Genomic DNA, 15,600 nt, shown 5'->3' with positions numbered 1-15,600 from the left:
CAGGTGAAAGCGCTCAAGCTGTAAATTAGCGTATCATACATTTTTAAGTGTACAAATGCACATTAATTAGGAAAAAAAAAAAAAAAAGTAGGCCGACTACTACTTTTATCTACGTCTCCAAAAGGTCAAGAAGAAGAAGAAAAATATTTGTTCTGACAGAGTAACTTCTCCCTCTAACGGAGACTAAAATTGGAAAAGAGGATTATCTAGAGTAATCTACGTTTCAGAATGGATACACAATGAAAGTTACGTGTTCAGGTATAAAATAATCGCATAAATCAAAATCGGCATGAAGTCACCTGATTTGTAAAAACGGCCAATTAAATCAGGGGGGCCAATTAAGCGGATGGGGTTGTAATAGTCGCATAATATTCATATAAATAGACAACTCAGTCAATGGAATAGACAACAATAAATAATAATAGTAATAATAAATAAATAATAGTAAATAATAAATATGTAGATAGATATTGGGTTTAGTACCCCTTTCAAAATATGAGGGAGCACAGCATAAGAGAGAGAGAATGATGATGATGATAGAAAGATAGATAGATAGATAGATAGATAGATAGATAGATAGATAGATAGATAGATAGATAGAGATAGATAGATAGATAGATAGATAGATAGATAGATAGATAGATAGATAGATAGATAGATAGATAGATAGATAGAGATAGATAGATAGATAGATAGATAAACTAGACAACTAACTCCCCAATTATATAATATTGCAGTAAATAAAATTTCAAATTAAAAGCCATGAGAAATTGTTGCAAGTAGTGAAGTACACCACTTTTTAATTGACGTTAAGAAATTTCAATGTAAATTAAAATTGTCAAATTATAAATGACAAAATTGCATTTCTGTGTTACCAAACATCAACAACAGTTGAAAAAGCCATTACCCTTGATTTATGATTCCAAAACTACCCATCCATCCATCCATTTTCTTTGCCGCTGATCCTCACGAGGGTCGTGGGGAGTGCTGGAGCCTATCCCAGCTGTCAACGGGCAGGAGGCGGGGTTACACCCTGAACTGGTTGACAGCCAATCGCAGGGCACTTTGACAGCCGCACCCACAATCACAACTGGGGGCAATTTAGAGCGTCCAATTAATTTTTGGGGGGATTTGGCAGGAAACCGCAGTGCCCGGAGAAAACCCACGCAGGCACGGGGAGAACATGCAAACTCCACACAGGCGGGTCCGGTATTGAACCCGGGACCTCAGAACTGTGATGCTAACGTTTTCCAGCTGAGTCACCGTACCGACTCTCCATCAAAATCACCAGCTCAAATAAAAATAAAAAGTGTTTACACATATACGCAGGACTACGTTGCAAAACCCTCCCAAAATAAGATAAGATAAGACAAGTGTGACAATATTTTGAACAAAATACCAACAAGCTTGTGTTAATTAACCAGTGGTGGACAGTATTCAAATCGTCTCACGGGTTAAATGTGATTTGTGATATGCCAGGATTGAAATAATAAAGAGAATGCAATAAACAGTGTCATCACTTAAAAGATGAACGTGACAGGTTGAATACAATTGAAATTAATCAGTTACGAAAATTGAGAAAAGAAGTGTACCTAATGTGGAACCTTGTGGAACACCTGTATCAACAAATTTGACCAAATAATGGTGCCTAAGGTGACGGGAAGAATTGACCCAGAGGAAACCCACGCAGGCACGAGGAGAACATACAAACTCCACGCAGGCGGATCCGGGATCGAACCCGGGATCTCAGAACCGTGAGGCCAACGCTTTACCAGCTGTGCTGGCCCAATTATATAATATTGCAATAAGTCAAATTTAAAATTAGAAGCTATGAAAAATTCTAGCAAGTAGTTCAGTACACAACTTTTGAATTGATGTTGGGATATTTTGTTGTTGTAAAAAAAAAAGAAAAATAAAAAAATATAGATAAGTAAGTTTCTTTCGGCTTGTCCCGTTAGGGGTCGCCACAGCGTAACATCTCAGATGAACGCTCAGATTTGTTTGGCACAGTTTTTACGCCCAATACCCTTCCTGACGCAACCTCACAATTAATTTAAATTATTAAATTTAAATTAAATGAAAAAATATAGATATAATATAGATATAAATATTTTAAAAATGGTTTAAAATGAAGACCAATTGCAATCTCACCGTAGATTTTCCCATTGGCCAAGAAACAAAACGTGAAGCCAAAGACTTTATTCCCGCTAGAGGGCCGCACGTAGTGACCCAGCGTGCCGACTCTGGCCTCCCCGCCCCGCGTTGGACACCTTGGCTCAGAAACAAAATTTATCGCGGTACAAATTCGACCCCGCGCGCATTCTGATGAGACCGAGCAGGATCCTTCCCGGGTGGAGGATAACAATTAGCGACGATTAATCTCGATGACGCAGCGTTTTCCCCAGTCGGGGCTGGAAAGACGAATATGGACATTATTAATTAACGCATTAATTATTATTGTAAAGCAAATTATTTCAGCGCCGCCATGCTGTATTCTCGTGGTAGCTCACCCCCAAAGGGAGGATTTTGGCCAAACATAAAGTGTTCAAGAATGAGGGGGGTAACACACGCAGCCAATCTCGAGGTATTTACACCCCCCCGACTCGTGTAGCAAGTGTGTAATTTCCATTATCGCCGGCGCCCTCTTCTTGTTTGTTTTGAAATCCGTCAAGGCGACTTTGGCCTCGGCGGCGGCCAGCGGGGAAAAGGAAAGAATGCGCGGCGCAGTTTGACACCAGACCCTCTGGGGAGCTTGAAATTATTGAAACAGAACCGCATCGAGCGCCGGTCTTCGAGCGGAGGAAACGTGCTCGTAGGGAACGGACGCCTCGCAGACGTGTATAAATTGCCTGCGTTTGCGCCACCGGACTGGTGCCCTTGTTCTCCTGCGAGAGGAAAAACCGGATGGACATGAAGAGCTCGTGGATGCACACGCGGAACTCCTCCTCGTTCTGGCCGCCCGTCGCAAGGGAGAAGAGGCGGCGGGACTGGATGATGTACTTGAAGATGTACTCGCTGGCCTGCAGGACAGGAAGGAAACGTTTCCATCAGGCAACCGGCACCCAGGGAAAAAAAATCCCGGATCGTGTTTGTCATGGTTACAGGATTGCGCAGGATTTGTCTGTATCCAAGCAATGAAGAGGAACTAAACCCAGCATGTACAACAATAACATAACAAATATCTAGTTTCGTAGATTCATACCAATGTGTCACGGTATGAGAGCCGCAGGTATCTCATTTGTCCACTTGAGGTCACCAGCGACACATTCCTCACAATAGCGCCTGTTAAAAGTCTAAATGTTGTAGATAACACCCGAATAGGTGATATCAAGCATGAAGTATTTCCGGCGTTCCTCACACTGCAGATCCCGGCAATGTAGTCAGCTAAAAGCATTATGACAAGACAGAACTCATTGCAGTGATGTTTTTTTTTAAATTACAGCGCTGTAGTTGTAGAAAACCAAGCTAAACGTTGCTCTTTACTTGCATATGTTTCTGTCAATGTTTTCATGAGTTTCGTCAGGCTAAGGTTGGTCTGTTCTTTTTATTCTCAATTAATGTGGTGACTCATTAAACATGCATTACATTTTTTTCTGGCCCGAATAAGAGGCTAATTAGCCCTAAGTGTGTCATTGTTGCCGTATTGAAATCATATAGCCAATAAAGTTAATTATAATATAGTCCGCTAAAACGTTATGGGATGCCAGAACTTATTGCATTGTGTTTTTTAACGACAGTACTGTAGTTGTAGAAAACCAAGCTAAACGTTGCTCTTTACTTACTTATGTTTCCGTCAATATTTTCATGAGTTTCATCCGGCTAAGGTTGGTATTTTGGAATTTATTTCATAAATGACTTTCCGTGTATTCTCTTTTTATTCTCAATTAATTTGATGACTTATTAAACGTGCATTACATTTTTTCTGCTGCAAATTAGAGGCAAATTAGAAATCATATAGCCAATAAAGCTAATTGTATCAGAGATATTCAGGTGAGTAATTGAAGTACACAAACCAATAAAAAAAAAAAATTAAAAAAACAAAGAGTTGGGGTTTTTTTGGTGAGGGGTATTGTTGATGATTTACGCATTCCATGAACTAATTATTCATCACTCTCTTTTGACGAGCAGTGACTCGTGTAGTCTTTTTTGAAAAAAAAAAAAAAAAAAAAAGAAAAAACAACTGGGTTTAGTACCCCTTTCAAAATAAAACACCTTTCAACATGAGGAGCGCAGCGTACGATAGATAGATAGATAGATAGATAGATAGATAGATAGATAGATAGATAGATAGATAGATAGATAGATAGATAGATAGATAGATAGATAGATAGATAGATAGATAGATAGATAGATAGATAGATAGATAGATAGATAGATAGATAGATAGATAGATAGATAGATAGATAGATAGATAGATAGATAGATAGATAGATAGATGTTCCCTCACCTTGAGGACCTGCTGAATGTGTTCCTGATGTTCGGCATCCACAATGCGGTCCACGTACCACTTCAGAACTTTGATCAGGTCCCTTTGAAACAGATCACAGTACCGTTTGCGGGTTACTTTCCTGCCTTGTGGGTTGCTTCATTTGATTGATTTATTTATTTTTTTTAAATAAGTGTCCCTGCACTGGAGACGTTTGTCGTTTGCACAATGGCAGCGTTACGTGCGTGTACGCCCGTCAGATTCCCAGCATCAGCGATCAGTTTTAGCCCATACAATCAAGTGTGAAGACGACAGGAAGACACAACAACAGGGCATTGAATGCAGCGCCTTTGTTTTCTTTACCTGGTGTGGCCACTAGGGGGCACCAAAGGGTTTTATTTTATTTTATTTTTTAAAATTTTTTTTTTTGCATGCACTGATTCGCAGACAGGTTCAAGTTCTGGTACCGGAATCCGGTGTCGCAGTACCTGTATGACAGAGCTCCAGCAAAGTGGCTTTCGATGTAGGTGTCCATGACTGGCTTGAAGTGTTGAAATTTGCTGTCTTGGAGCAGGTTGATGATGTGGACCTGGGACGAAGGGACACAGAACGGTCGCTGGATTGCTCTGTTTTTTTTTTTTTTTAGTCAATACAGAGTGAGGGGTTTGATAATCACAATCCCTACATCAGTTTTTAAGGATTTTTATGACTGGTACAAATTAGATACCGCCAAGTATTTTTACATCATTTTGTCTTACCTATTAAATCAAGCTAAGAAAACCAAATAGAACCTCGACAAACGCGTCTTTCCATCACCCCGAGCGCCTCGCCAAGCTCGGAGACGGAGATCGATCAGCGCGGCTCGGCGTGACCGCGAGCGAGATTGCTTCCCGGGTGGGATGGGGGGGGGGGCTCTCGTCCGTGAACATCTCCCGATCTTCCGACAGCAGGTTTGTGACGAGTGCTATTCCAAGAAAACACTTACCAGTGAGTCAAACACCTTCAGTCCGTATCTTTGGGAGCTTTCGTCCAGAATACCAAAGAGTGTGTCCAACGTGTCCTGCAGAAACTACATGAAAAAAACGGGCGAGAAAAAATATTGCCGATCGTGATCATATATAATATATCGATCCGTCGCGACCGCCGGCCCACTTTGACAATCTCCGAGCCGTCGATCTCCTTCAGCTTGGAGAGGCTGTCGTTGATCCGCTCCGGGTGCGCTCTCCACTTCAACAGGTCCAGCATATCGCCTGAGGGGGAGCGATATACCGTTAAACGGCGCTTGCTAAAAAGCTACAAGTGACAAGGAGAAGCGCGTCGGAACAGCAAAGGCGCGGTGATGAAAGCGAGCGCTTAAAAAAAAATAAATAATAACACTCCGCCGCCTTCAATTACGGCAGCCGAACGGAGGCGCGTCCAAACAAACGCTGACATTTTCGAGTTGAGCCGCGGAAGAGAGAAGAAGAAGTCGTTTCCGAGCCTCCCCAGATGTACACATGAATAAAACATCATCCCGCTTGAGTCTTTTGGCTGTCTCTTCAGATTCGTGTTAACCTGAACGAGCTTTTTTTTTTTTTTTATTGTTGTTGTTGTCACACATTAAGTCTTCTTCTGTGCAGGAACAGGAACTTCTCTAGTCTGTCATAAGCAGTCACTACACCCTTTCTGTACAACTTTGACAGCTTCATGTGCAGTGAGGAGCCGAGGGATTTTTGCGATCTAGTGTCATCCTCTCCTTAATACGGTGGCAGTCGTCCTGTTCCATGTGCGGGAAAAACACCCCCAAAGCATGATGCTACCACGCCCATGCTTCACAGTAGGGATGGTGTTCTTGGGATGGAACTCATCATTCGTCTTCCTCCAAACACGGTTTGTGGAATTATGACTAAAAAGTTCAATTTTGGTATCAAAACTTTCTCCCGTGACTCCTCTGTATAATCCAAATGGTCATTGGCAAACTTCAAAACGGGCCTTAACATGTTCTGGTTTAAGCAAGGAAACTTTCCGTACCATGCATGATTTCAAACCACGACGTCTTAGTGTATTAGCAACAGTCACCTTGGAAACGGTGGTCCCAGCTCTTTTCAGGTCATTGACCAAGTCCTGTCGCCTCAGTCCTGGGCTGGTTCCTCACCTTTCTAAGGATCACTTAGACCTCACGAGGTGATACCTTACATGGGGCTCCTTGGTTTTCCTGGCTGTGTGCTTTGGGTCATTGTTATGTTGAAAGACCCAGCCATGACCCATCTTCAGTGCTGATTGAGGCAAAGAGGTCGTTCCCCAAAATCTCACAATACATGGCCACGGTCATCCTCTCGTTAATACAGTGCAGTCGTCCTGTCCCATGTGCAGAAAAACACCCCCAAAACATGATGCTACCACCCCCATGCTTCACAGTAGGGACAGTGTTCTTGGGATGGAACTCATCATTCGTCTTCCCTCCAAACACGGTTGGTGGAATTATGACCAAAAAGTTCCATTTTGGTATCAAAATTTTCTCCCATGACTCCTCTGTATAATCCAAACGGTGGTCCCAGCTCTTTTCAGATCATTGACCAAGTCCTGTCATGGTGTCCTGGGCTGATTCCTCACCTTTCTAAGGGTCACTGAGACTCCAGCAGGTGACATCTTGTACGGGGCTCCACTCCAATTTTTTTAGCTTCTTCCATTTTTCTAATGATTGCTCCAACAGAGGATCTTTTTTCACCCAACCGGTTGGCAATTTCTCCGTAGCCCTTTCCAGCCATGTTGAGTTGTACCAATTTGTCTCTTGTGTCTTTGGTCTTGGTCATATCACAAGTTTGAGTCTTACTGATTGTATGGGGTGGACAGGTGTTTTTATTCATCTAGCAACCTCACACAGATGCATCTGATTCAGGATAATACATGGAGTGGAGGTGGACTTTGAAAGGCGGACTAACAGGTTCCAGCTGATCGACAGGTGTTCAAATACTTATTTGCAGCTGTATGACACAAATAAATCATATTGTGATTTCAGGATTTTTCTTTTTAGATTATCGCTCTCACAGTGGACCTGCCTCCATGATTTCTAAGTGGGAGAACTTGCAATATAGCAGGGTGTTCAAATACTTGTTTTCTTCACTATATGCGAGGGAATCATGTCTATAAACGATGATTTTTACACCTCAGCTGTTTTTATTGACAGGGAGTCCTCTAAGTAGTTTTATAGATGTCCTGTGAAGCTTGAGGAGGTGCAGACAAAGCTCCTAATGAGGCTAAAGGGTGTTCAAATCCTTATTTTCTGCACTGTATAGTCTGTCACAAGCAGTCACTATGCCCTTTATGTACAACTTTGACAGCTTCATGTGCAGCGAGGAGCCTAGCGACTTTTCTGATCTAGAGTCATTTGCTTGTTTTGAGTGGACCACTGACAAGTTCTTCGCAGAGGATAAAGAATATATGCATGCGAGGATTCTCCTGTTACATGTCTACATGTGTTGTTTCACCATTTGTGCTATTTGCATTGCTTGTTAGCGAGAACTAAATGGACTTTCCCAAAGTCGATCGATGGCTTGTATCTGGAAAATCTCTGAAGTCGGGTCGTTTGTTTTCTCAAGGCGAATTTATAAAGGACCGGACTGGCGTGAAAATTCAACTCTTCCTCAATTCTGATGTCGTCTCCAAATACTAATATTCCTGTGGGCATTTTCAAATTAATTTCAGGGTTCGGCTCGCTCTGCCAAGACAAGAAAGCCTTTTCTGTATTCCTTTCTTTCCCTTCCACCCTTTTTCATTTTGTTTGAGACGATTCAGCGCAGTCCAGCAGAACCAAATTTCATCAGGCATCCGTCCAGCATTGAGCTAAATATATAAATGCTAAAAAATGATTTTTTTCTTTTCTTTTACCATTTTGTGTGAGCTTGGTGGAGCACAGGAAGCTGGTGATCCAGAAAGACTCCTTGGTGCCTTTCAGGGTCTGGTTGTTGGATGGGATGTTGGCCTTGGAGAAAGGCAGCTTCAGATAGCGGGTGCAGTCGGCCAGGCTGGTGTTCTCCTCGCACTGGACACAAAAAGAAGAAGAATATGCAGGGAATTTATTCATTTACCCATTTAGTTCCTGGAATTTTATTTTTTAGGCATGGATGTCCATTGTAACCCGGTTAAAAAATTGCTATAGTTAAAAGTTTAAATAAATAGGGTAGCTGTGTGGTGAATTTATTTTCTCTTGGAAGGATTTGTATTTAAATGTTTTGTGAAATAATTTGTGAAAAGAAATACTTTTGTTGGTCATTTTGTTGCTGTAATGAGTGTTTAAAGGTCAAGTGGCATCCCTATAAACATTCTAAAGTAGATATTGTCATGAAAAATACATATAACATTATTCACTTTGAGGTCTATACGAAAAAATAAATATGAGCGGAGAGCGCGTCATCCATGCGCAGAGTTGGGGAAGTGTCATCCGATGACATCCGAGTGGTCGCCATATTGGCTGCATCTCCTGTCCGTGACGTCACCATGGACATTCGCCATTGAAAACACGCTGTGGGCCCCACTATGGGAGACGAACACGCCCCTTCTGACACGGAAGCTCTTTTCGAAGAAGAAGAAGAAGTTACCGGGGCAATATTACCCCTATCGTTTCGAGTCATATTTAGATGATATGCGGATCACGGCCAAACCACTTCCCCGTCCGATCCACTTCCACGGCGGAGATGAGCCATCCCATTTTTGCCGCGGAGCTGGCTTATTATGATGCCGAGCCGGGCCGCTTTACGGCGTTGGCGTCGCATGTGGCTGAATGCTCCATTGCGGGCAGCGTTGTTAATAGCCGCTGCCTTCCGCGAGGCCGACGCGGCAACCTTCGCTGGCGAGCCGACGCAGCACCCTTGGCCGGCGAGTCCGACAGGGTAGCCGTCCGACGCGCACAATAACACATTTAGCACGCCTGTCATTTGGACCCCACGGAGCTCTCGTCCTTTGCACCCGTGCAGTCCATTTTTTCACAACGAACCGGGTCTCAATATCCAGCAATGCAACAAGCCAGCATTTTGGCTAACACGAAGGAACAACGAGCTAGCTTCCCGGAGGTAAAACTAATAGAAACAAACGAGTCCCCTTCTTCCCCATACGTCACTTCCTGCTTCTTCTCGAAAAAAAATCCCTCATTTTCATGGTGGGAGTTACAGAAATCCATATATGTCAAAATCATGTTTTGTGGTGAAAAAGTGCATGGGTCCATGTTGGCTGCCATTTTTTCACTAACAACATACTAAAAATCATCCATTTCATGACACTTGACCTTTAAGGAGAGGAAGTGACGAGTTGAGGAGGAGTTTAGAGGAGAGAAGCCTGTGTTGGACCACAAGGAAGAAGACGAGGACGCTAGCGACGAGCAAACGCTAGCGAGGCCTGTGTTGGAGCACAAGGAAAAAGCTTAGCAACGGATTCGGACTGACAGGACGTGGACGAGGCTGGACAATTGGACACAATCCTCGACTTTCTTCATTCCTGCTTTGCTCATATGTGCACTGTGTACCTGTTATGTTGACTTGATTTGAATGAGCATTTTTTTTTCTGTACAGATTTGATTTTCCATTTTTTGTTACATAATCAGATCTATTATTTGACTATCTGCAAAACAGTTAAAAAATGGGGGAGATTATATGGCAGCTTGGTTATTTAAATTAGATAACCTTAATTCATAAGGGGAAATATCATTTCAGAGAACGTTTGAGAGGGAATAAACGCATAAGTAAAGAGTGAAGTCGTAATATAAGTTTGGAATTATTATCATTGTGTTAATTGATCAGTTCCTCATTTTGAACTCCAGTTAGTCACCTCTCGTCAAAGTATTACATACTTGAGAGGCGCTACGCAATCATGTGGTTATTCGCATTTTTAACTGGTTATATCATCATTCCGCTGCTTTTTTTTTTGGGGGGGGGGCGTTGAATGATGCCAGTTGGAGTTATACAATCACAGACGGGGGCCGTCGTTGTTTTATTGATTTAGCGTGCCGCCTTAACGCTCGGCTGAGGCTGCCTGAGCTCCGAAAGCCCGCGCACACTTTGGACTGCTGCTTCAGCGTCTATTTTGGGTCTGAAGGAGAAACTAGGCCATGCAAGTTTTTCATTGAGCTCTTCGGCAACTTTCATCTGACATTAGCAGGCCCCTTGCTTCCCCCTCCCCCTGCCCCCTCCCCAACCGCCAACCCATCAACCCATCCCCCACCCACCAAGGATGGCAAGGAAATGATCTGACAATAGTACTGATGGCCTGTAGCGAGCGGGAGGGGAAAAAACTAAATGAAGAAGAAGAAAAAAAAAAAAAACAGACGTTTGGGTGACTGCTGCGGCCCGCAGCTGACAAATGAATCAATGCACTGCGCGCGTCATTGTGCACGGAGCCTGAGGTTTGTGCACACACCCTTTGCCTGCAGCTGAGGACACAGTCTGCAATTACAGCAGAGTAGGACTTCTTTTTATTTTTTTTTTTTTAAATGACAATTTCGGATGGTTTATTTGCCCCCGAGCTTTTGATGTGTGACAACCAAAAGGTCCAAAGCGATGAGCGTGCGTCTTTGCAGGTCTGTAATATGGCCACGCCAGATTCGGACTCGGGGGTGGGAACACCGGGCCAGCTTTTTCAAAAACCACCGACAGTGCGAATGAGACGCACGATCCCGCTTGTAAGACTCACATACGTGGACGTTACTCAGCTTTCAGACACCCCGTGGCGCCAAACGGCGAGAGGACAACACGGATGTGCTTTCGAAGCCGTGAATCGCGTAATCATACGCTGTGCTCTCCCCCGTTTTGGGAGGAAACCTGTGAGAAGCACGCAAATAGCTCGGGCGCATAAATAGGAAGGCTTAAGCGGCTAGAACCCAAATGCGGTGGGAAATGAAATTGCAATTGCACTCGCAGACAAATATAGATGCTTTGTCGACTCCATTCGAGGCAATTTTGTTTTTGCCACTCCGACAACCCACAGAACCCACCCCATCAAATCAATCCATTTTCTTCGCCGCTTATCCTCACAAGGGTCGTGGGGACTTCTGGAGCCTATCACAGCTGTCAACGGGCAGGAGGCGGGGTACACCTTGAACTGGATGGGAGCCAATCGCAGGGCACATCGAGACAAACAACAGTCACAGTCACACCTAAGGGCAATTTACTGCGTCCAATTATCCGTCCATCCATTTTCTTCGCCGCTTCTCCTCACAAGGGTCGTGGGGACTTCTGGAGCCTATCACAGCTGTCGACAGGCAGGAGGCGGGGTACACCCTGAACTGGTTTCCAGCCAATCGGAGGGCAAAAGAGACAAACAGCCGCACTCACAATCACACCTAGGGGCAATTTAGAGTGTGCAATTAATGTTGCATGTTCGGGGAGAACATTCAAACTCCACACTGGCAGGTCCAGGATTGAACCCTTTACCAGCCGATCCACCGTGCCGCAATTTCAAAAGTCATACCACATTTGTGTAAAAACAAAACCATGCGAGTGACTCACTGTGGCGACCCTAATGTATGCGAGGCAAGCCGAACATCGAAACACATGGAAAACTATCGGTCAGCGCACTGGCTCACTTCCATAGACATTAACACTTTCACTGCCATTGACGGCTAGAGAAGTCAAATCTCGAACCTGGGACCTCAGAACCGTGAGGCCAACGTTTTCCAGCTCAGCCACCGTGCCGCCTCCCCATCAAATCACCAGCTTAAATAAAGATAAGTGTTTACACACATACACAGGACCACGTTGCAAAAGCCTCCCTAAAATGTATGAACAACTCAGATAAGTGTGACAATATTTTGAACAAAATACCCACAAGCCTGGACATTATGAAAATTGTTTCACGGGTTAAATGTGATTTGTGAAATGCCAGGATTGAAATAATAAATGTAATGCAATAAACAGTGTCATCAGCTAAAAGATGAACGCGACAGGTTGAATACAATTCAAATGAATCAGTCATGAAAATTGAGAAGAGACGTGTACCTAACGTGGAACCTTGTGGAACACCTGTATCAACAAATTTGAGCAAATATTGGTGCTGATGGTGACGATAAAAGTGGAACCACAGGACAATATTTCAACTTAGTCCAATGACAAGAAGATAATAGCCAGCTATATGAAAAGTTTTTGACGCATCAATGAAAATTGTACCAGTAAGCTGAAAACAAGCTATTTGTTAATTTAAGAAACGTTGTAGTCGTGGAAAAATCTCATCCAAGGGCTGACTAATAAGGTGACAAAACGTGAGCGTGAGTGACATAACGAGATAAACGACAAAAAATATTTTTTTTAAATATTTTTGCAATTAGAGATGCTAGCGACCGGACTAGAATTTGCATCCTTTGGGCCTCTAACGTTTCGAAAAGAGGCCAAGCAGGCTGTACCTTATGGATAATGAGCTCATGGGTGCCATCTGGCAAGGTCCTTCCGTCCTCCTGCATGAGGGGCACAAAGGAGTAGCCGAAAAGCTTCTTCTCTCCTTTCTCTTTAGCTGCAGAGAAGCAAAAACGAACAGGCTCACTGTACCAAAGCATTATTAAATATTCATTTGCAAGATATTTGTCTCCGTAAAACTGATTCGTTTGCCGGCGAATTCAAACATATTTAGCGGACGGACATTTCCCTCTACTCACTGGAGCAATGTCGGAACTCGAAGCGGACGTGCGAACCCCGGAACATGTCCACGGGGATGGGCAGCTTGATCTGCTCCCCCCAGCGCGGGCTGTTGTTGTGGTACAGCACCAGCGAGTGGTACTCGTCTCCGCCGGGTTCGCCGGAGCCGGCGGCCACGTAACTCTGCGATGTAGGGGAGGAAAAACAAAAAAATAAAAAAATAAAAAATTCCATTCAAATGGGGATTAGGTGGTTTTCCATGTGTGTCTATTTTCTGTCCAAGATGGGAACCGCAGAAGCAGAAGCGTCGGGGATGAGCGAACGCGCTGGAGGTGTCGCCCTCATCTGGGTCAGCCATATTTAAATGAAGAGTTCAGTTCTAAAACGGGACGCGTCTAAAAATACAAAGGCATTAAGGGGCAAACGGCGTTAACTAAGGATCTAAATAGGTGTTTAGAGCCGGAGTTCCCTTTGAAAATTACAAACCCATGGTCGGAGATAATAATTCAAGCTTTCGGTGGATAAAACTAAAAAAAATGGTACAAGTTTGTGGATGTTATTGTACGATAATTAACATTTCAGATAGGGCTAAAATGTTTTTGTACCTTGAGGATTTGCCCATCAATGTCCAGCACGTAGATGGTGATCTCCACATTCCTGGCAACGCTCTTCCCACCCTTTTCAAACTCTCCTTTTTCCAATATGACGTAAAGGTCATTCCTCATCTCTCCTGCATGGTAAAAGGAGAAGAAAAAAAAAAAAAAACTGGCATTGATTATGCAAATGAGCAACGTGTTCCGAACGACCTCACAACAGCTCGGGGACGTTTTTTGCGAGCGTGCGGACGGCGTTGAATGATGCATTTTGCGTCGTCGTGAAACCAAAAGCCACTGACCTGACATTTAACTGTTATTGTGTGCATATGAACTTTGCAGTCCTTAAGGCAAAAAAAAAAAAAAAAAAAATCAATTTATTGTGTTAAATTATAACACGGGAGGCGCTAATCTAATAACAGAGCAGATGGAGTGAAGCGCATTTTCAAGGTCAAGCCTGGAGCGCCTTCAACGGGCTAACAAATAAGCCCTGTTGCCTCCGAGGGAAGTCAGGTCAAGGTTTAAAGAGATTACTTGGACTCACATACTCAGATAAATGATCATATTGACCTTTACTGTAATCGCTGTATTGAAATATTTCATTTTTTTAAGCATACGGTTGAATGTATATTGCCTAGATCTACAATTAGGCTGCATGGAGGTTTATGATTTCATCCTCAGGGTGACAGGTTAAATACAATTGACATAAATCAGGCATGAAAAGTGAGAAAAGAAGTGTATCTAATATGGAACCTTGTGGAACACCTGTATTAAAAAATTCGATACCTAGCATAGATGATTACCTGCTCTTGAAAGCAGGAACCAGAGCAACAAAGAGCATCCCATAGAGCACCGTTCTGGACCCCACGTAAATAGAGTCAATTTCGATGCGTACAATGGGTAGGGAAGAATGGAGCGGGGGATCAACAGACGGATCGGTGGAGCGTCTGCAGCGATGCGGACTTTGGATCGGTCCGTTGTGGTAGAGAGGGACCAAAGTCGAAAGGCGAAGCTCTCAATTTACCAGTCGATCTATGTTCCTAACCTCACCTATGGGCATGAGCTGTGGGTCGTGACCTAAAGAACAAGTTCCCGGATACAAGCCGCCGAAATGAGTTTCCTCCGCAGGGTGTCCGGGCTCTCCCTGAGAGATAGTGTGAGAAGCTCGGTCATCAGGGAGGGGCTCAACGTCGAGCTGTTACTCCTCCGCATTGAGAGGAGCCAGGTGAGGTGGCTGGGGCATCTGATTCGGATGCCTACCGGACGCCTCCCTGGTGAGGTGTTCCGGGCATGTCCCACCGGAAAGAGACCCCGAGGACGACCCAGGACACGCTGGAGAGAGTATGTCTCTCGGCTGGTTTGGGAACGCCTCAGGATCCCTCCGGGAGAGCTGGAAGAAGTGGCTGGGGAAAGGGAAGTCTGGGTATCCCTCCTGAAGCTACTTCCCCGCGACCTGACCTGGAAAAGCGGTGGATAATGGGATGGGTGGATGGACAATGGGTAGCACGGGAAGTGGAGAAGGTGTGGTTCGGTTGGAGGGGCGGGGTGTGGAGGGGCTGGGGGGTTGTTTAGGAGACGGAGAGAACGATGCAGTCATTCACAAAGGAGCGAGCGAGACTCTTTCCTTTGCCCAAGGGCAGACTTTCTTGGTCAGGGATGGGGAGTGGGAGCAAGAGAGAGAGAGAGAGAGAGAGGGAGAGTGAAGGGTTTGTAGTCCGACGGAGACAAAGACAGCGAAGATAAATCCATGTTAGCGAGGCGCTGGGGGACCCACGGTCTGCGCTTGCTCTTTATCTGCGTGACCAGACAGTGCACCTCGTTTTACGTCGGAGACGCGTTTTACAGAGGATTTGACACCCCCCAAAAAAAGAATATAGAATTTTTTTTTTTTCCATATAGTATTCACGTAGCGCATGACAATCAAGCCGCCGTACTGCCGAGGCCCGCGAGGCATTTGCGCCATTTGACAGGCACCTGTCTGCGTGCA

The 15,600-nt window shown here is 44.2% G+C and overlaps 1 protein-coding gene across 3 annotated transcripts in view; it reads right to left on the bottom strand.

Moving 5' to 3' along the window:
* dock4b (dedicator of cytokinesis 4b) overlaps positions 1-15,600 on the bottom strand; it is a 103,811-nt gene that overhangs the window by 39,233 nt on the left and 48,978 nt on the right. For all 3 annotated transcript variants that reach the window (XM_061806845.1, XM_061806846.1, XM_061806848.1), the window contains 9 exons: positions 13,626-13,750; positions 13,041-13,203; positions 12,792-12,898; positions 8,294-8,447; positions 5,579-5,676; positions 5,412-5,495; positions 4,915-5,015; positions 4,448-4,529; positions 2,850-3,020 (listed from right to left, as the gene is read on the bottom strand). In XM_061806845.1, coding sequence (XP_061662829.1) covers positions 2,850-3,020; positions 4,448-4,529; positions 4,915-5,015; positions 5,412-5,495; positions 5,579-5,676; positions 8,294-8,447; positions 12,792-12,898; positions 13,041-13,203; positions 13,626-13,750 — 1,085 coding nt within the window. The remainder of the gene's footprint in view (positions 1-2,849; positions 3,021-4,447; positions 4,530-4,914; positions 5,016-5,411; positions 5,496-5,578; positions 5,677-8,293; positions 8,448-12,791; positions 12,899-13,040; positions 13,204-13,625; positions 13,751-15,600) is intronic.

The sequence above is a fragment of the Syngnathoides biaculeatus genome, chromosome 20 (genome assembly GCF_019802595.1).
Source record: "Syngnathoides biaculeatus isolate LvHL_M chromosome 20, ASM1980259v1, whole genome shotgun sequence".
NCBI classification, from domain to species: Eukaryota; Metazoa; Chordata; class Actinopteri; order Syngnathiformes; family Syngnathidae; genus Syngnathoides; species Syngnathoides biaculeatus.
The sequence above is the reverse complement of the archived record's forward strand: the minus strand, read 5'-3'. Positions and strand labels throughout refer to the sequence as shown.